The sequence below is a fragment of the Amblyomma mixtum genome, chromosome 8, assembly GCF_055824585.1.
Source record: "Amblyomma mixtum isolate Tamu chromosome 8, ASM5582458v1, whole genome shotgun sequence".
Lineage (NCBI taxonomy): Eukaryota > Metazoa > Arthropoda > Arachnida > Ixodida > Ixodidae > Amblyomma > Amblyomma mixtum.
In genome coordinates this window covers 33,958,311-33,979,285 of record NC_143019.1, presented here as the reverse complement: position 1 = coordinate 33,979,285, position 20,975 = coordinate 33,958,311, and the positions used below count along the sequence as shown (strand labels likewise).

The 20,975-nt window shown below is 46.5% G+C and overlaps 2 protein-coding genes across 10 annotated transcripts in view; one reads left to right on the top strand and one right to left on the bottom strand.

The window, feature by feature from the left end:
• The first annotated feature begins 230 nt into the window (after nucleotides 1-230).
• Bka (FCF1 rRNA-processing protein Bka) lies at nucleotides 231-9,052 on the top strand. The gene is made up of 8 exons (XM_089556988.1): nucleotides 231-386; nucleotides 571-638; nucleotides 1,506-1,577; nucleotides 3,354-3,502; nucleotides 4,241-4,313; nucleotides 5,633-5,720; nucleotides 7,371-7,465; nucleotides 8,947-9,052. Exons 1-8 carry the CDS (start codon nucleotides 384-386, stop codon nucleotides 8,993-8,995), a joined length of 597 nt encoding a protein of 198 aa, XP_089413114.1. The 5' UTR covers nucleotides 231-383; the 3' UTR covers nucleotides 8,996-9,052.
• A 4,054-nt stretch (nucleotides 9,053-13,106) lies between these two features.
• The window catches only part of Cka (Connector of kinase to AP-1), a 106,517-nt gene continuing 98,648 nt past the window's right edge, over nucleotides 13,107-20,975 (bottom strand). For all 9 annotated transcript variants that reach the window (XM_089556974.1, XM_089556976.1, XM_089556975.1 and 6 more), the window contains 3 exons: nucleotides 18,649-18,759; nucleotides 18,199-18,285; nucleotides 13,107-17,497 (listed from right to left, as the gene is read on the bottom strand). In XM_089556974.1, the coding sequence (XP_089413100.1) occupies nucleotides 17,328-17,497; nucleotides 18,199-18,285; nucleotides 18,649-18,759 (368 nt within the window). In that variant the 3' untranslated portion in view covers nucleotides 13,107-17,327. The remainder of the gene's footprint in view (nucleotides 17,498-18,198; nucleotides 18,286-18,648; nucleotides 18,760-20,975) is intronic.

The window sequence follows — 20,975 nt, the reverse complement described above, 5'->3', positions numbered from 1 at the left end:
TAACCGAAGTTTTTGTGTATAATGAACTAGAATACTATTTATTTTACTGTATTTTGGCCAATCAGACTGGCAAATATTATTACATAGAAGTTTTAAAACGTGCATGGCCAAACAGCCCAGATTAAAATACTGTTAAAAAACATTAAGGTAGTAAATAAAAAACAAAACAAACTAAATAAACAATGATTTTAAAACGTATACAAATCAAATTACTCTATTTTTAGCGGCTTTGAGCGCAGTTGCATTGTAGCGCCTGCCAACGTTGTAGTCGAGCTTTTGTTTTCGCTTTTGTGGCTTTCGCTTGGAGCGTGTGTCGTGTCGCACGTGTGAAATAAGTTTAGGCAGAGCCAATCTCGCATGAATAGTCCTACTACGCGACTGAAATGGTATGTGCGGTTAAGTCTCTCCGTATAGCCGTTTGCACAGCCGAAAAACAAAAATTGGAAGCCTTCGATAGGTTCCATATCGTCACAACTTCGCGACATTTAGCTTAGAACAGTGAACCATCATGCGTAGCGCAGTGTGATTGTGCAGTGTCATGTTTTCTCACATTAGCTTTTTCACCCGCAGGCTAAGGTGAAGGCCGCGCAGAAGCCTGCCCAAATGAAACGGATGATCAGCCTGAGAGACCAGAGGCTGTGAGTAGCAACTGTCGGCAACGCACTCTACCTGTCATTCACACGTAACGTGTTGACACCACATTCCCAACACTCCACTGGACACTTATAGCCTTGTCGCCGAACTTCATGGTGCTGTAAAATACCTCGTTAAATTGTCGGGCAGTGAAGGAGGGGTAGGAAAATATCGAGAATCACATGGTGGTCGTGTTTTGTTCCCTGTGATCTGGCAAATTCTTTGGACTGCATATTGCGGTATGCAAGTAAGCATACTCCAGATTGAATTGCCAGCTGGCTTCTATATCTGTCAGCGTGGGACGGTAGGTATCGACTCACGGATAGAGTCATTGACCCTCTGGATAGCCGTGTGGAGAGTGCTAAGACAGCTGTAAAAACTGGCAGAGACAAATGAGCTCTTGTCTGAGGCAAGCTTGTCTACGAGACGAACATCAAGATAGACCACGAGCCAAAGTGATTGTGGTTGTTGGCCAAGTGATTACGCACTTGATTTGTTTTGGTTTCTGCATATTCATCATCACTGAATACACATTTACTTGAATTGCGAAGTGTAAGATTACGCACGACAGAGCACAAACATAAGCCGGTTCCTAAATGTGTTAAGTCTTGTGTCTGCATTTTGCCGAGGCTACCTTCATCCATATAAACTCACAGCATGGAAACAAGCACACAAAGTGACCAAGACACATTTTACTATATGAAATCACAATCAAGCACATCCTTTCCTTCATGGAATAGAAATTTGCGTCATCATATCCTCACATCGTGAGCTTTTGTGGAAACACTAAAATTTATACCCGCATACACCAGAATGCCCGATTCTCAGTTTTCTGTTACTGCATAGTAACTGGTGATGTTTTGCATTTTCAGTAAGGCGAAGGATCGTTTGCCACCGAAAAAGAAGAAGAAAGAAGACCCACATACGGTCAAAGTTTCTGAGGCGTAAGTGTTACCTCCATCTTTATCGTGGATCAGTTGCTTGGTTTGAAGATAGAGGGCGTTCCTTTGGCCGTGTTCTAATAGCAGCAATTCACCTATCCTTTAAGAAACGCTGATGGCCTATATTATTTTATCACCGCGTCCTAATCACTAAGGGGCTGCTTCCACTAACAGAGCATCTGTGAGCTAGAAAAGGCCAAAAAATGGAATACAAGTGTTGCCGCCACATGACATTTTCACTAGCAAACTACGATGATGCCAAGGGCTCCTTTTTGCCAGTAGTCATGGAATGTCTTATGCTCCGAATGTCGTCATTTATCATTGCTGTTACAAGTTTGATATGAGCAGCAGGAAAAATTTTCGATTTTTAACACTGATTTCTCGGCAATTGTTACGGCTTTTGGTGACAAATTAGTGTCATAAAAAATAAAGCCACGGAAAGTCTATTGAATTTTCCAAAGAACTAGAATTGGATGGTGTTTTCCTCAGTGACCCTTCAAGCTGTGTTGTGGTCCCAAACTCAGATCAATGAATATAAAATAAAATATAAAATAAAACGAATGACAGCAATGACTGTTCTAGTTCATAATGCTTACTTCATATAAATATTATTAGTATGTAGCGTTGTGGTGATCCCAGAGAGTAGAATATTTCCTAGGTTATTATGCATCTTCAACAGTTTTGCTATGCAGTTATGCATTGGATTGTGGCATTCAGTTAATTACTGTGTACAAATATGAGAGGCTTGAGCCACTAAAGAGTCATGCAGAGAAGGCTCAGCTGTAACATTTCTGTTCAAAATTGAAAGGTATGTGAGGTTAGATTAAAGACACGGCACATACCCTAAGGCTTTTGGTTGTTTTTTTTTTTCTTTAATGTGATACCAGTGTTAAAATATAGTTTACAGAAATGTGCATTATGTCTACAAGTGTCACTGCTTGCCTGCGGAGTGAATGAAATTGAAACTTTAATGTCGCAGAAGAAAGCAGTTTGCTGCGATAAAAGGGACTTATTTGTACCGACTGTTGCGCAAATCAGAGAAAATCGAAAAAAAATTATCTCAGCTTAACCGCGCCCAAATTCGGGCTCAAATTTCGCACAGAGGTTGCATTTAGTGGTCAGTTTTGTTTTATACTACATTTAGGTGGGGTACTTGCCTGATTCAGGCAGAATTATTTGGAAATCCCCATCGTCTGTGGCAACGGAGAACCAAAATCGATAGACTTCGCAGCAATGGTACGCGTGGCGCCATCTCGCAGCCATCGGAGAAACGAGCTCTCCACTGGGGAGGGCGGTGGGGAGGAGTTGGACTCGCATAGCCATGCGCATAGCCAAGTCACGGCCATGGCCTTCTCTTGATCGCTGTACGCTCACATTTTCGGTGATGTCTCGCGCTGCTTCGCAGCAGAGAGCACCAAGCAAAGATAATTTGCTCACTAACTTAGCACAGCTGGGTTTCTCCGGTGGGTGCGAGATGGCGCCACAGGTACCATTGTTGCGATGTCTTTCAGTTTTGGATCGTCGTCGCCACATACGATGGGGATTTCCAAATAAATCTGACTGAATCAGGCAAGTACCCCACCTAAATGTAGTATAAAACAAAACTGACCACCAAATGCAACCTCTGTGCGAAATTTGAGCCCGAACAAACGCGCGGTTATGCCGAGAGAATTTTTTTTCGATTTTCTCTGATTTACGCAACACGCGATACAAAGTTCTTGAGCCACTGAAAGTAAAGCCAGCTTTGTACATGTTTGTTTGTTCTTTGTTTCGAAAAAGACCACACTACTCGTCGGCTCTGTTCTTCAAGTACAACACTCAGCTGGGACCTCCGTTCCGGATCCTGATTGACACAAACTTCATCAACTTTGCCATCAAGAATAAGCTGGACGTCATTCAGTCTATGATGGACTGCCTCTTTGCCAAATGTGAGTTGCTGCAATACCTGGCATTTAGTTGCAATATGCGTGAGCTTCGCCTACTTTTGGCTTTCTTTTGTGGAATGTGGATTCTAGAAGAATGCCTCTTCTCGGGTTACGCAGGCATTTCGTAAACATGCAGCTTTTCCACTTGTTCAGAAAGGATAATCACTGTAAGCCTCTTGTGTATATTCTTTTTTTTTTTTTTTAAGGTAACTATTTTTAAGGCATATTGGTCTGGCTCCTTGTCAGTCACAGAACGGGCTATGGCCAGACCGTATTTGTTCACTCCTTTGTATACTCAACGGCAGTTGAAGAAGTCCTGCATTTCGACACTCTGCAGCACATAATAAGTTTGTTGTGGCAAGCGTACGCCGTGCCTAAACAACAATGTCATAATACTGTGGGTCTTTTGAAAACAAAATGTTAGCAAACGTGAGGCATACTGAGCGTACTAATCATGGTGTCTCATCAAGCTGAACAAGTTGTCATGACACTATTCACAAACGCTTGCATATTTTACGTTGTCATGAAGAAATGGGAGAAAGAAATGAAAGAAGGAAAATCAATAATAACATTTCTCGATTGGCTAGATTGGCTAAAGAATTCCAAGAAAGTGGCAAGTTAGACCGCGTTATGCTCAGAGATGCAATTTCACTTTAACTTGGTACTTGGTATAACCAGTCTTGATTTTATAGTGTTTTGCTTTCAAAGTCACAATGTTTCTTATGATTTTTCTCATAACAGGCATCCCATATGTCACTGACTGCGTCATTGGTGAGCTTGAAAGGCTGGGGAGCAAGTACAGAGTTGCTCTGAGGTATGTGTAGTCCACGAGTGTGAAAATAATGTTTGCCGTTAGTAGTCTCACGCTGAGCTCTGCTGTTGTGGTTTGCACTGGTGCTAGCGTTGCGACTGATCGTCAAATTGCTTTAGTTCACTAATTCCTAAAATTGGGCCCCATGGATAACTGCATGAACTGAATTTAGTAGTGCAGTCTATGCCTCTTTCACATTGTGATGTCACATAGGTGCGGCCGCACTGAATTTGCAGTGCGCCTACCAGCACTGGATCACATGCGGTTTTTCAAACTAGCTAATGCATGAGCAAGACATGGAATGAGCATCACACGTGCTGCCCAAATACATGGGTTGCCGGTGTTTGCTTATCAGGATGTCGCACGGACTTGCTTGCAATATGAAGGAGCTCTTAAAGGGACTTTTGAGGAGAAATTGAAGTTGATTTGTATCGACAGAATACCAGCTCCTGATTACAAAAATGGCACTCATACTGACAACAACGCTCTTGTAACGTAGAAAAGAGCAAGAACCAAAATACTGGTATCGCCGCCACAGGCCAAACTCGCAAGTACAAGCGTGATGACGTCATAGGACAAAACATTGTTGCTAGAACCAATAGTTATAATAACACTAGAACACTTCTAGTGTTCTAGTAACACTAGGTAGCAAGGTACACGGTATGCTAAAGGTGTCTATTTGCGAGAACTTCGTTGACGACTTCGAGAACGGGATACATCGTAACACTGGCAAAACGCCTGTGCAAACATAAGCGAAGCGACGGTGGCGACGGCCGCAATAGTCAATAGATGCCTTCAATGTGCGGCCGGCGGTAGCTTTCTTGTTGGCTGCTGCTAGGCCGCTCTGCTGGCTGTCAGAAATCACGGAGTCTGCGTTACGTCATGTGCACGTCATGTTTTACGTCACTTAGTCCTGTGTCGTCATAAGAGAATCCGAAGTTTGAATCAGTACGGCGGTAAAAACTTTCTCAACTTTGAATCCAAATTTCTTAGAAAGAAATGCATCTTTCGCTGCCGGCCAAGTGGCAACAAAGCCATGAAATGCCGAACTATCGGATTTTGCTATAAAAAAAATATTAATAGAGCTCTCCTCAGTGTCCCTTTAAGCAGGCTCAGCAGGATCTCTTTAAAAAAGCATATTCTTCACTGTCACATTGACTGTCACACAGTGGAGTTGTGCCTAAGGACATTAGAATATGCATGTGCGAATATGAGTGTTTTGTATGTGTATAGAACGTATAATGTAGTTAAGCACACACATACACCTGTGTGTATGTGTCTATGCAACACACATACAACACATCTTTGTTTCCTCTTTGCAGGATAGCCAAAGACCCAAGGTTTGTGCGACTCCCTTGCCTCCACAAGGGGATATATGCTGATGATTGCCTCGTCCAAAGAGTCACACAGGTATGCTTTGATTTTCTTGTACGGTCAAACCTCACTATACCGTAATGGTTAATAATGAAATAATGAATGTAACAAAAGAGTATCCATTCCTTGAGAGCTCCAGTAGAAACCTGTGTATTTAGTTTTTGTGCTCATTTTTACAAAGTAAGATTTTTGGGATTGCCCATTTCACGCTGATTATATCAATTTGTAACGGTGCGTCACACGTCCATACCCATTTGATGCAGCAGACTGCTGTTACAGCTGTTTATAACTGGCTTTTTCAGCAATGCACTAAAAATGCAGAAAACTCTTCCCTCTGCAGTCGGGGTGGACATGCGTAAAGCGTTTCTTTGGCTTCAGCACGACAAACTTTTGACATCGGCACACTCATCTTTGCGAGAACTAGGGAATATGACCCAAAAAAACGATGTCACGCGGCACTGTGCACACGGCCCACTTCGTTATGCTGCGCTTGAAGTGTTTGAAGGTCATAGAAATTCCCACTGTTCTCCAACCTCTTTGCTGCACGCAGCCCACTGCCAGCAAACGTTGCTTCTCAAGCTCCAAATGCAATGTAGTGTCACAACCAGTGAAAAATTGCACGTGTAGGTGCCAACTTAGCGGGGTTGGCCACAGCACGTTTGTTAAAGCACTAGAAAATTCGCTGTGCCTGTTCAGCGCGTTATCATTTGAACATGACATTTAGCTTGCATGGCACAGTCTCGTAGTGTGACCCTTTTAGTGTGCTCCGTGGTATGGACAACCGCTGGTCTCATAAGGCCAAGGTTAGTGACAGTGGTGGAAAACGAAAGCACATGACAATTACCTTTGATTACAAGGCAGCCATGATCAAAACGTTTGCATCGGTAGCGAAGGACTTTGATGTAGCTCTGAGCATACTGTCCACAACTGTCGGGAACAAAGATATGATTACCAATGCTAAGCGCTAGAAAGAAGCTGATATTCCTTGATTCAAAACAATTGTGATATCTTTTAGAATGATTTTTTGTTAGCTATCAGTCTGGCCTATCCATCCATTCTCCACAAGACACTTTTTCATGCAGTGACACACTGTGGCCAGCATACTTGCGCGCCATGCAAGGAAGCCAATCAAAGCTTGTTATGGAATTGCCACCACTCGCTGTCTTTCGCAGCGCAGTGTATCGACTACAGCGGCTAGAAAACATGACGAAGTATTCCGAATACAGGTTTCTCCCTGTCCTATACACCTTTCCACCTATGTTGTTCCATGTGTACAGGGCGACCCCCCAAGTCCATTAACATGCAACAGTTGTGGCTGTACTGAAACAGTGGCTATAAAGAAGAGATCTGTGGGCCCCTGCGACTTGTAATGCTATAACGAGGTTCAGATGTCAACGGCTGTTAATTGCCCACTATTTTAATAAGACATTTAGATCCTCAGAGCTCGTTACTGCTTAGCACTTTAAGTAAGGAGGTGAATTCTCCACTGAAGCGAGGACTTGCTTGAGAGCCCTGACAGGGTACCTGCTGGTTGTGGCAGTTTGGTGGAAAAGGAACTCTACTCTTTATGTGCTTCTTTAAGCCAGACCCAGAGTTGTGTTCTGCACTAAGTTTTTTTTTCCCGTGTGAATGTCGACGCTTCAGTGACACGAAGTTAAGGGTAATGTTTACTTCTCTCTTTGGCAGCACAAGTGCTATATTGTAGCTACTTGCGACAAGGATTTGAAGCGGCGGATACGAAAGATTCCTGGTGTGCCCATCATGTACATATACCAGAGGCGGTGAGTATTCTGTTGATATCTTCTTCCCGCTGGCGCTGAGTACTATTAACTGCTTTAGAGTAGGGGTCCTCAAACTTTATAGCCTTAGGGAGCAGCTAGGGTTTTCTCGAGGCGGTGAGGAAACCCACTTGGCCTGGCTTCAGTCCCCTCTTGCCCGACATGCGCGTAAAGGAGAGCACGGGGTGCACGGTATCTCAAAAAGTGCCCAAATTTAATGAATAATGCCTGGCTGCCAAGTAAAAGTGTGCTGTGACCATACACTGTGTGGTCAGCTCCGAAATAAAAATTGTAGAGGAAAGGTGGGGGTGTGAGCCAAATATGGTTTTGATGCTCAGAAAACCCAAAAAGCACTTCAGGCAACCCACGGAAGTTGTGAAATCTAGTTTGAGAACCATTGTCATAGAGCAACACCCAGCTTAGCCCAAAGGTTGTGTGCGATTGCCTGGTTGGTAGCCACATTAGTGTTGTGTCATCACCAACACCAACTAATCATGCGAAGGTATATGTGTAAATATGTATTTACAGCTATGTAATACGGTGGTTTACCTTTGCTTTGAAGTTGCATTTTTTTTTTCCCCACTATCTAGCGAGTGCTGAGCATTTGGCAAGGTACAGTCTAACCTCATTATAGCGAACAGGTAACAAATAGTAAAATAGTTCAGTATAGCCCAGATTCATAATATATAATTTTGCGAAAAACTCGCACAGAAGAAGTGTGTATTAGTCAGCGAACAGAGGGCAACTGGTAGAGGCCTTTTCTAAAGTTCTAGCACCATTTTGAAGCCCTTCGCAGGGATTGCAGAGGCCGCAAATAAACCGAGCCCCAAACACCAGTTAGGTTGGCTTCCCAGCGCAGTACCACCAGCACGCGATGGCGGCAGGCCTAATGCAAGGGAGGGCGGCTTCCCCACATCACAGTGGTGTCGCGTGTAAAATGGGATGCCAGAACGAAACCAATAGCCGATTCCGGGGCGCTATTAACAGATGCGAGGTGCAAATGGATGCCGACCGCATGGCTACCAACTGTTCACACGGCTATATCTTCGGTGACACTGTTGGCAAGTGCAAGATAAAGCGTGAACGTAGCCTGAACTCACTTTGTCACTCATGCAATGAGGCAAAGCCTGCCTGCTGGGCAGGCTCAGCTTGGCGCCTGGCAGTTCGATATATCCGTTTTATAGCAAACCAAGTTGGATATGTAAAGTAAGAATTGCATGTGTTTGTTAAAAATGTTCAGTTTCATATTGATATAGCCAGTGATTCGTAATTTCCATGTTTGTTATATCGAAGTTTGACTGTATAAAGGTACTATGCGTAGCTTGACAGATGGAACAAAAATAAGCTTGCAGGATTAGTCGTCAGGTGGTGCAGCACTAGTAAAGTTCTCTGGCAACAGAAGGGGCCAGTTTTTCTCGGAGGGTGAAATATTTTGCTATCTTCTGTCACTCTGATATAATAAATGTTTTCCTTCTTTCTCCCAGGTTTTCTATCGAGCGAATGCCAGATGCATACGGTGCTCCCAAGGTGTAGAAGCCAAGGCATCTCCTGTGTTCGCATTTTCAATAATAAAAACAAAGTTGTACAAAATTACAGCCTCTCTGCATGCATTCTTAAAACCTGCCAGTGAAACGACTTGTAGAACAGCCATCATATGAAGATGTACATAAAGTTCACAAAGTTAAGTATACAGCATAATGCATAGATATAAACTGAAAGCTGTTTAAGTGGTAAGCCAAGAGAATGTGCTGCTTTCTGTTGACTAACTGCCCACTGACAAGACAGCACAGACGGCTTACTCTTGAATCAATCTTTATAAAGCAACAGGTTTGCACAAAAAAAAAATTTTGAAAGCACTGGCTCTACGCACCAAGGGCATCTGCATCAGCACCTCCTTTGCTATTCCTGCAGGAGCAAGACGCCAACATGCAACTTAAGCCATAAGCGTCCATCATTACTTAGGACAACTGATTGGACATGTCCACCTGCTTTTTCTTCGTTTCAGCATTAGTTCTGCAGTACCACCATGCTTTCCGCTGATCTGTTTTCCTGCCCACTAGTGACCGATAAATTTTACTCTCTCAGTGACAATACCTCCATATAGATGGTAGTGCACGTATAACACTGACGTTACTTGTATAGTCTGTAATGGCACTTTTTCATGCCGCAATTCCAGAAATGCTGTGTGCTTATCACTCCAATAAGGCAATATGGACATAAAATAGCAGATCAATAGGCCCGTGTACTGTGCGGTGTCAGTGCACATTAAAGAACCCCAGGTGGTCGAAATTTCCAGAGCCCTTCACTACGGCGTCCCTCATAGCCAGGGTCGCTTTGGGACGTTAAACCCCATAAACCAAACCAAACCAATAGGTTGAACGAAACAGAGTGCAAAGCACAGCTAATGATGAACTCTGTTGAAAGGATTACGCCTTTTTCTCGATTTTATGAATGTCACTAGGAAATTTTGCAAGAGAAGATGCAACCGGCGTCACAAAGGATGACGTGGAAATCGAAGGGCAGCAAGAGTTGCTGTATATACCGGGTGTCCTAGCTAAATGTAACCAAACTTTTAAAAAAGGTGAAGTGTGCTAGTCCAGTGAAACCAACTAAAGGTTGTTCAGAGTCGCATGGCCTAGTCTCGAGTATTTTTTTTGCTCTTCAAAGTTGATTAATTAGTTAAGTTTAATTAGCTAACTTTTTAATTACTGACTTCAGGAAGAAAGTGTCAATGAAAAAGTTTTATATCGCCTCAAAAACCGCTAGTAGTGCTGTTTCCGTCAAGTTACGATTTACGTAGCTTCATTTATTGGCCTTAAAGAAAGTTGTCACGTGACCAGCTGCTCGCTCACTTCTCTGCCCCAATGTGCACTCTAAGTCTCATCGAGGAGAGGACTTCAGAAAAAATGGATTTTATTCTTTAAGGCATGTCTTGGGACATTGAAGTGGCACAGTTGTCATGTGGAAGCTTTCTCTTATTGTGCGGGTTATGGTTAGAGGCCGGTAAAAAAACTACTTTACGCAAATGTCTCAGTAAGCTGTTTCTCAAAGCGATCTACAACTTTTCCATTGACACTTTGTTCAAGTCAATAATTAAAAAGTTAATTAAGCTTAACTAATTATTCAACCATGAAGAACGAAAAAAATACTGCTGACTAGGCCACACGGCTCTAAACAACCATCATTTGGTTTCAGACGGCTAGGACATCCCGTGTTTTTTAAAAGCTTGGTTACATTTAGCTGGGACACCTGGTATGTGTATTCAAGTGCATTCATACCGAAACGTGCAATAAGACTGACCAACACACTTTACTTCTTAGCCTGTCTGATCATTCGCTGCGCAGTGCTGTTGCAATGACTACGTAAGAGACAGAGCACCGCGCACCGAGATGATGACCCTCTCGTGTGGCCCACTGCAATTATTTCCTCACTCGGACATCAGCAGCACACCAGCACCAAATTGCACTTTAGATACGAAAACCATTTTGTAAGGAAAAGGTGCACTCGGGCAAAAAAAAGTTACCCAAGCTTACCGGCTTTGGCATATTAGTGGCAGAGGTCTGAAGCGAGAGGGTCTGCTTAGGGAGTTTCACAAGCGACTGCCCAGTTGGGCATCTCTACGCTCGTGTGTGTATATTCGTTCCTCTGCTTGCAGTCTTCAGTTAGCGTTCCCAGCACACTTTGTGGACTACAGACTTACTTATATGCCCATTGAGCTTCACGGTGCAGAAACAGTCATCGCTGCAACATCACTCTCATTATTATGCGAAGCATATTAACGCAGGTTTCGGGCCTTCGCGCGATGCCCGGCGGTGGCCACCATTGACCTTGAAGTGAGATCACATGATGTGACGTCACGTGATGACGTCACACCGGCTGCAGATGGGGCCTCATACCGCGCCGTCGGACGTCGCCCGGCGGAGGCCTCCACGCTTCGGTTCGCGCCGTCACGGCAGCAGCGCCACCATCGCTGCATCACGTGATATGTGACGTCACGCCAGGGATGAAGCGGCGCGCGCCCGCCGTCGCGTCAGTCTCTGTGCCCGCAACCGCGCCAGCGTCTTTGCGCCGGGCGTGTATGCGGTCAAGATGCCTCCAAACGCTAAGGACGTTAAACGTGCAAACCAAGAGTCATGCATTTACGGACCATAAGAGTGTGTTTGTCGGGCTGCAAAGAATAAAGTACGACGATTAACCTAAAACCACGTCTCCGTTACTTAGCCCCATCCACACTGAGGCAGCTGCTTAGCATGCTTCGCATCCACTGGGCTTAACCTTGATAAGCCTCCAATTTTTCTGTACAGAATCCATGGCAAACTGATTGCTGAACGCCAACGGACCGACCGCTTCAACGCGATGCAAGCGTAGGGCGACGGCCGAGTGGAAATTCCCCGGGCTTTTTTTCCTACTTTTCCGCGTTACGGATTGGCTCCGCCACACACCCTCCTACCCCAGCCGCCACAATGGCTCAGTGGTTACGGCACTCTGCTGCTGATCCAGAAGACGCGGGCGTATTCGATTCCGGCCGCGGCGGTCGCATTTCGATGGAGGCGAAATTCTAGAGGTCAGTGTACCGTGCAATGTCAGTGCAGGTTAAAGAACTCCAGATGGTCCAAATTTCCGGAGCCCTTCACTACGGCGTCCCTCGTAGCCCGAGTCGCTTTGGTTAAAGAACTCCAGGTGGTCCAAATTTCCGGAGCCCTTCACTACGGCATCCCTCATAGCCCGAGTCGTTTTGGTTTAAGAACCCCAAATGGGCCAAATTTCCGGAGCCCTTCACTACGGCGTCCCTCGTAGCCAGAGTCGCTTTGGAACGTTAAGCACCTACACACCATGAGCCTCATTTTCCCCCTCCCACCTGCTGGCTCCGCTGCAGGCGATGCTAGCATTCCTGGTGGCGGCCAGCTGTACTAACATGGCTCCCTCCTCTCACTTGGCAGCCGTTCGGTCGGTGTAGACTGTCGATACGACCCCGATAGATTCCATCACGAAATGCCAGGACATGACACGAGCGCGGTGTCTTGCTTCCTTTAGTCATCTTTATGCTACCTTAAAAAGCTTCCAGCCAGGGCAATAAGATTCTATTCCAACGCTACTCCATTACTGGTTTAGTTTATGGGGTTTAACATCTCTCAGCCTATGAGGGACATCGCAGTGGAGGGCTCCAGATAATTCTGAACATCTAAGATTCTTTAGCCTGCACAGACATCGCACAGTACATGGGCCTCTAGCATTTCGCCTCCACTGAAATGCGACTGCCACAGCTGGGATCGAACCCGAATCTTTCAGGTCCCACTCTTCGCTGTACCCCATGTCTACATTTTTTTGCTGCCAACGACAGTGGCAAGCATAATCCAGGCGAATTAGAATTGCTCTACTTGGTTTGGTTTTTGGTTTTATTGGGGTTTAACGTCCCGAAGCAACTCAGGCTACGAGGGACGCCGTAGTATGCACTGACATCGCACAGCACACGGGGCTCTAGAATTTTGCCATCGAAATTCAGCCGCTGCGGCCGGGATCGAACCCGCGTCTTTCGGGTCAGCAGCCGAGCGCCGTAACCACCGAGCCACCGCGGCGGGGCAATTGCTCTACTTGCCCAGGCCTCTACAAACATTCACACAGAAGCACACTCTCAACCACTGGCTCACTCACAAATCTTTATTTACCATTTTTATCGAAATAAACTTCTTCCCCATTTTTCTTCATACAAGCCGGAACAAGCGAGAAAAAGCACAGGAAGAAAAAAAAAACGACACAAAAAAGTAATGTTCCAGCTTTCCTGCACTGTGTCACATCCACCTTCAGGCTTTCTCTCTCCCATTGAAACTTTAAAAACCTAGTTTATTTTTTTTTCTTAAATCCTCTGTACGCAGGAGAAAGGACATTTTAACGTAGACATACTCAAAAAAAGTTCTATTTGTTACTCTCAAACACACGCAAGGACGCTGCACTCAGAGCCACAATTTCAATAAAACCTTTGTGCGAGAACACCACGGCTATATTTGTTTAGCCGAGTGGAGTGGCGTTGGCAACGTGTTGTCGGGCTCGCGTTTTTTTCCTCCTTCAAGCTAACGGAGAAATAAATACTTGTATCATTTATGCCAACGCAGTTAGCTTCCCGACAGCGGCATAGAAATGACAGCTACGAACAAAAAAAATGTTCATAACTTGCATGTACACGTAAGCTCAATGCAACCAAAGAGAGTAGTCGCTAAAGCAATTCCACTGGCAACACAAACAAGCAAGAGGCTCTAACAGCTCTGCTGCACTCTCAATTCACTTCGAAAGGTCTTCGTCACGGGCCTTTCCCCCTCAGCTATTGCATAGTAGGTGAAGCTGTCTTTCCAAGCTCTCTGCCGTATCTGTGCTGCCAAGCATGAGAGTAAGCAAGCACACGCGCCTTAGACCAGCGGCAAGCTTGCCGAAACAAGCAAAGCCAGCCCAACCTGCAAAAGAGTCTTGCACATGGACAAACCCTGGCCAAACGATGCATGCGCGGAAAAACCTCAACTTGCTTCCAAGAAGCCTACAGCAAAAGGAATTCAGTTTTGTAGTCTCATTTTGCCAGCTGCTGACGCCCACAATTCTTGCAGGCAGCAGATCAAGTCACTCGTGCATTTCAATGAAGACTTCACACACGAACAAACGTGCGAGGAAAAAAACAAAACAAATATCACTCCAAGAGTTGCAGCGTCCTCTAAAAAAAAAAAAATCACACACACATATACTCAACTCAGGTGAAACTTAGGAAAGCAGGATTGAACCTGCAAATAAGAAACGCACAACACGCAATTACACTTTGGGGGGGAAAAGAATAACGGGGAGGGGGAATGGGGGGGGGGGGGAAGAGGGTTAAAAGCAGGCAAGAAACCATTAAAAAAAATGGGGATAGGTAGATTGCTCTTCTACTAATAAACATTCGCAAATGACTACATACAGTTTCTGTACACATTATATAATGCAGGCAAATTACATAGGGTCAGCGTGTGTCCCGTCGTCTTGCTTGCGGGGGGGCGACGATTCCTTCCGCTTTCTCTCCCGTTTCACGGTTATTAAGCAGTCCTCCGTAAGAAGCACAGGTCACACAGCCGCCGACGACGAGGCGACATTTTTGCACAAAACTGGCGCCCCTGACACACACACACACAGGGTGACGTGAAAACTGCAGAGGCTCCCTTCCCTGCCTTTGTCTGAATCAACTCTTTGATGGAGAGGGGGAAAAAAAATTAACACTGCGTCAAGCCTAAACAGCCACAATGCTCATCCAATCCCAGCATATACCGCAGCAAGCAAACGCACAGGACAAGGAGGGGTCTCCTCAATAAATATCTAGGTTTTGCATTTTAAAAAAAAGTGAGACACGGGAACAGCTCTTCACATAGCCCCCTCTCAATGCGACAGTGTCGCATACCTGAAAAAAGAAAAAAAGTACTCAAGCTGCCTATTCATATTTACTCCGTGTAAGTAGAAATGGTGAAGGGCTTTTCATTTGTTGTTTTTTTTTTTCATTCCTCGGAGAGCACAAAGGCAATGAAAGTGGCTGCAGCGTTTTCTTTCCCCCATATCGGCCGGCTCCGACACCAACTGCTAACACCCCAGGCTTGGTATAACGACGGTAAATTCAAGGCAGAGTCTCTCCGCTCGGCCGTGCATAACTTCGGGGCACAACAGGTGCGATCGTGGTAGGAACGAGGTCAAAAAACCGAGCTGGCTTGGATCGGGGGAGGTATGGGACGGGGAGAACGAGCAAAACGGCAAATGAGGTGAAAGCAAAAAAAAAATAAAAATGCTCCGCATCGGAGCAGTGCTGTTTGGCCCCCGCCTCTCATCCGGTGCTCTTGCACCAACAATGAAATAAACCGACTTTGTAGTCGTCCTCCTCCATTAGAAGCTGAGACACGACTTGCAAGCTGTTGCTGACAAAGAGCGATCCCTCGGCGGAAAGGGAAGAAAACAACAACAAAAAAAAAACTAGACTGCTGCTTTGTCACCTTCCTTCTGTACACAGACCCACTACACCTCCACAGTCAAGACTGGGACGTGCGAGTGCATGTCAAAGGTCATGAGAGTCTTTCTTACAGTAGTTTACAAGATGATGGCCGGCAGGGAAGAAAGGGACGCAGCATTGCCAATGCCGGAGTCCCTTTTTCTTACTTCCTCGCGTGTCAACCGAAATGACACCTCCCACCTCCAGCCACTTTTTTTTTTCTTTTTATTTCACGCCTAGTTCGCTAAGCCCTAAAAGCCTACGACACCCTGGAACTAATGTCGGGGGGAAAATATTTGCACATGCCGCTGAGGGGAAGGAAAAGAATGTTTCCAGTTAGGTGTAACGATCCGCGCACACCAGGGAAGGCGAGGTGTCGGCGCCTTCGTCAACCCCGTTTCCTTTTGAAGGCTTGTAAAGCACAGTCATCACTGCACTGAGGAACAAGTGTGCGAGGAACTGATGGGGGGAGAAAGGAATAAAAACAGCCCACACAACGTCAGAATGGAAAGGAAAAAGCAAGGATTAAAATGAGACTCACGGAGACAAGTGTTTGTACAAGCATTCACGCTTGGTGAAGGACAGGGGGCGGGCACGTGAACGCACATACGAGAGGGCAAGACTGGCAACTTTCTTTTAACCACGCTCATGAAACACACACTCGTGGCTTGGTGCGAAATGGGGCCAACGAAAGAGAAAAGAGAGTCCTGGTTTCATCGCTCTCCTTGCGTGGGACATGCGCAACAACGCTGAAGGCGGCAACGGCGGCTTCTGAACCCCTCCCAAGAAAACTCAGCCCCACAACGAAAGCACTCCCTCCTAGAAATCAGGGGCTCCTCTCCCCCTCTTCCGTACCAAAAGCATTGGAGATGTGGTAGGAGAGAGCGAGAGAGAAAAAGTATTGTCCGAGGTCGGTGCTCTTAGGCCAGTCTCTGTGGGGGGGGGGGGGGGGGGCACGCGCACCACAGCGCGCAAGTCAACGCAGACCCCGCCGAAAGTCTCCGTCGTCCTTCCAAAGCTGCTTGCTGGCTCACTTTGTCCACTGCCAACACACATTGGTGGGCACGTGCGCACACGTACACACACAGGCACCCCTCACTCCTCTGGCCATTCTTCGAGAAGACACCGAACACGGCGACATCCCCCTCCGCACGGCAGGTGGCGCTACCGCACACAGGAGGAAGCCCAAATCCAATCCAATCCAATCCAATTCGAAGGTGATGTGGACGAGGGGGGCAGGAGAGCAAACCAGGCGACGCACTACACACGCACACACAATGATGTCAAAACCACGAGTGTAACAGTAGGGGGGGGGGGGGGGGGAGAGGGGACAAAAGAAAAAAAAATGACTGGGGGGGATGTGGTGGTGGTGGGGGAGTTCGCAAGAGACTGAAACCAAGAACAAAGGAAACATTTGTTCCTTCCCCTCCTCCTATCACCTCCCTCCTCGAAGCGGCGACGACGGCAGTTCAATAAGTTAGGTAGGCGGCTGAAACACGCATGTCATCTCGGGGGGGTAGTAGCACACACCCCCTCCCTTCTCTCCTCTCGTGCAAAGCCAGTGGTGGTCTTGTAGAACTTGCATCCTCGCACTCCTCCTTCCTTCCTTCTTTGCTTGCTTGCTTCCTTGGACGCTAGACACGCACACATACACACATCGCGTTGCGACGACACGGTGACGTCGGTATGTTACAAATGGCGGAAGAAGGAATGCAGAGAAGGGGAGAGGCAGGCAGCGATGGGCTGCACATGTGTGTGCGAGATGGTGCGTGCAGGAGAGAAGGTAGGCTCTCTTCTTCGGGGAAAAAAAAAAATCTCGCGTTCCTTCGTGGTATGACACACCCCGGCTGCTGCTGCTGCCGCCAATCGTGCTCCTCCTCAGACGAAGACCTTAGCGAGGGCGTCTGCTCCAGCGCTGGCAATGTACGGCTTCGACGGGTGGAAGGCCACGTCGAATATGGACTCGTCGAACTTCTTGCGGTGCGAGGTGATCTCCTGCACGCACGTCTTGTTGTCCAGGTTCCACAACCGGATCGAGCAGTCGTGGCCTGCACATGCGCACAGACGTGTTATAGTGCGTTACAATGTGTTATAACGTGTTAAAACATATGTGTTACAAGTTACAAGAAGTAGCAAGATCTACAGATTTGCAGGCGCTCAAACCAGCTACAGTAACAGACCGATTTTTCATGCTCCGATAATTAAGACTAGTGCGATACTTCGGACCAGTATACATCTCATAAAGACGTGTACAGTCTTTGTCAACTCATAAAGACGTGTACAGTCTTTGTCAAAAGTAACCAGGCTCCATGGTCTGCTTCTCATTCGTATAACAGAGCCCGCACAGCTTCCTTAAAGATCAAAATGTTTTCTGAAGGTAAGAACAGGGGTTCTTTTTACCACACAGAGATTTCGAGCTTGAGGGCTGGCATAATAGCTTTAATGTACGACTGAGAAGAAAAAAACGTGCAGCCTGGTTACTTTTGACAAAGACTGTACAAATTAACAACCAATGTTTTGGTGTCCGTAGAACCCAAAAGGTTTGCACACGGTAGCCATATTGAGAACTGTCACCAAACCAATCAATTCAGTGGGAACGCAGCAAGAGTGCACAAGGCTAGGATGAAGAGCTTCGTCGCACACTCATCACTCAGTGCTAGCTCAGTGACGCCTGGAGCGAAATTCAGTCTGGGCAGATGACGCTTTGCAAAACGCTCAGGCAGGATAATTTCACCAGAGGTTTACTCACTTCCTGAGAGGAGGTAGAGGCCATTGGGGTCTATGGCCAGACTCGTGACGGCATCCAGGTGGGCTACCATCGAATGCACCATCTTGCCTGCATTTCACGCAAAAGCCAGAGGAAAGCGAATGTAGCACGAGTTCCAAAGAAAAGTGTCAATTACTGAGTTGCTATAGAGTCATTTAAGCAAGACTAGTAACCAAAAGGCAGTGTGGCAATATACAAGTGTGAGCTTCAAAACTATTTTGACTCATCAATATCCAGGCTTACAATTATTCCAGAACTATGTAGTTGCTCCAGGAAGGTGAAGCCAAAAATTACAACATTTAGCATCTTTTTTTGCTTTATATATTGCAATAACACTGCTCCATTCCTATTTGTTGTTTACTTCCCCGTGACCCAGTCATCTGCATCTTTGGAGCTCAACTTGGGTGCCAGAGAGCGCAGGGACATGCGTACCAGTGTTGTTGTCGAAGAAGCGAATGTGGCGATCCTCGTGCGCCGTCACCGTCATGGGCAAGGTCGGATGGCTCACCACACAGTTGATCTGCTTGCTCAGAGCACTCGCATCTGTGGCACAAGAAACGGAAAAAAAAGAGGAGATGACCAAACAAGTGTGCTATGAGCACCTTTAAACATGACACTGCGATTGATTCCATCAGTCTTGCTGAAAGGGGACAAACCAACAAAAAAGAAAACGGCAGTTCCCATCTCCCCTGTTTGACTCCCTACCATCGCAGCCCTCCAGTGATACCATATTTACTCGCATAATAGGCGCACCCCTAGTTTGGTCGCGAAAAATCAGATTTTTTTTATTTCCGCGCATAATAGGCGCACCCCGAACTTGGCACCGTGATCAATACTGTATTTACACGATTGCAAGACGACGCGTCGCCGCACCCCAATGTTTATTTTAACAAAGTTCTAACTGAACTGACTACTATAGTCCTCACTAGTGCTGCTGCCGTCGCAGCTGCTGCGGACCCACAGCACGTACGGCATCGCATAGAAGAGCCGCGCACAGTTTTCAGGGATGCTCATTTTAAACGTCTGTTCAGAAAGCTTCATCACCAGCCGGAAACGTTCCCGGAGACTTAGGCCCGCGAAAACCTCGGCGCTTGGAGTCACGTACAAAAATTTAGGCACGCTGTGTTCGAGAGCAAACTCCCAGCCGTGTAGCTATTAAGGTGCTTGCCCGTCGAGCTAAAACAGCAACGCTTGGCGGCAAAGCCACAAACCACGATGAACTAACGTGCTACCGCTACCGCACATGACAGCAACAAAAAAAAACTGGAGCTGGTGATGCTGATGGCGATATGGATAGCGAAAGCTCGCGGCGGAGGAAAGCGATGACAATGATGATTAGCTTGGCCTCGGGCGCCCTCCGTGGGCGGCGTCTGGAAGCTCCTGTGCGCGTGTGCGGCCTCCGCGATCAAGCGCCCGTTGCGCGCAGCCGGAGCTGATCGTGGAGGCCTCGGCGCGTGGATTTCGAAGGCTATTCCCGCGTGGGCCGTGGAAAGTTTCGGTGAGACCCTTACGCGGATCTTTTTTTGTTTTATAATATTTTCTGCGGGAAAACAGGGTGCGGCCCATACACGAGTGCGTTTATGCGGTACGTTCGATTTTGCGAGTCGAAAAATTTCCGGAAATTTTACCCGCGTAATAGGCGCACCTCGAACTTTGAGCCGGATTTTCGGGAAAAAAAGTGCGCCTATTATGCGAGTAAATACGGTATGTTTCCTGTACCAGTTTGCATAGGAAACATATCGTGCCAAGCCACTGTTAGAGAAGCGACTAACATATGCTCTCGCCTTGCACATGCAGGCACACCAAATGGCTGTTCAGTGCTGCCCGACATAAGCTTTCAATGAGTAAATGCTGCGAAGTGTAAACTGGCTGAAACTAGTCTCCCTCTCTTGAGCTTTCTCCTATGGCAGACTTGTGAGGCAGAAAAACAGTGAGCACATTTGTCAGCCTCAACCAGTCTCCACCACTGAACCAGTCCACTGAACCAGTCCCCACAACTGAGCCAGCCACCTCTCAAACTGTAACCTTAACTGTCACTCAGCTGCAATGCAGCCCAATTTAGCTGCCTCTGGTGCACAGAGAAGCTGCACCTGTGCGCAGAAGACTACACTGGCACAACCTTCAGAGACAACAAAACAAAGAGACAAGAAGTTTTCCCTGGTGTGCTTCATGGAAGCTGGTGCTCGTCTACTGCTTTCTGCCCGGTTTGTTTGCACCGCCCTTTTGTTTAAAAAGATGAAACTACAGTGGAACCTCGATTATACGACGTTCAGGGGACCGCGCGAAACCGTCGTATAATCCGGGTGTTGTATAATTGAAAATCAAGCGTGATATTTTTTAACGTTTTCTTTTTTTTTTTTCCGGAACACAAATGCAGCACATTTTTGCCGGCAGAGGGCTAGTCTTGAACAAACAAGATAAAATGGCCGTTGAGGCTGCCGTGAGCAGCGGAGCAGCGGCGCACGCGGTTTTCTTGATAGGTGGAAAGATTAAGGCACCCCAGTTATCGACTGGCTAAAGTGTGCCTACCGTATTTACTCGATTCTAAGCACCCCCTTTTTTTCACGATCGCGATGCCCAAAGTGAGAGGGGGTGCTTAGATTCGAAAAATCTAAACTGATGGGGGTTTTGCCGGGACCGCACAAATTCGTCGTAAAATGCAGGTCGTCGCATGACCGGGGGACGTATAATCGAGGTTCCACTGTACCAAAGGATCCACTGCTACCCTGACTGTTTATAAGGGCAGTGATGGGGTTTCA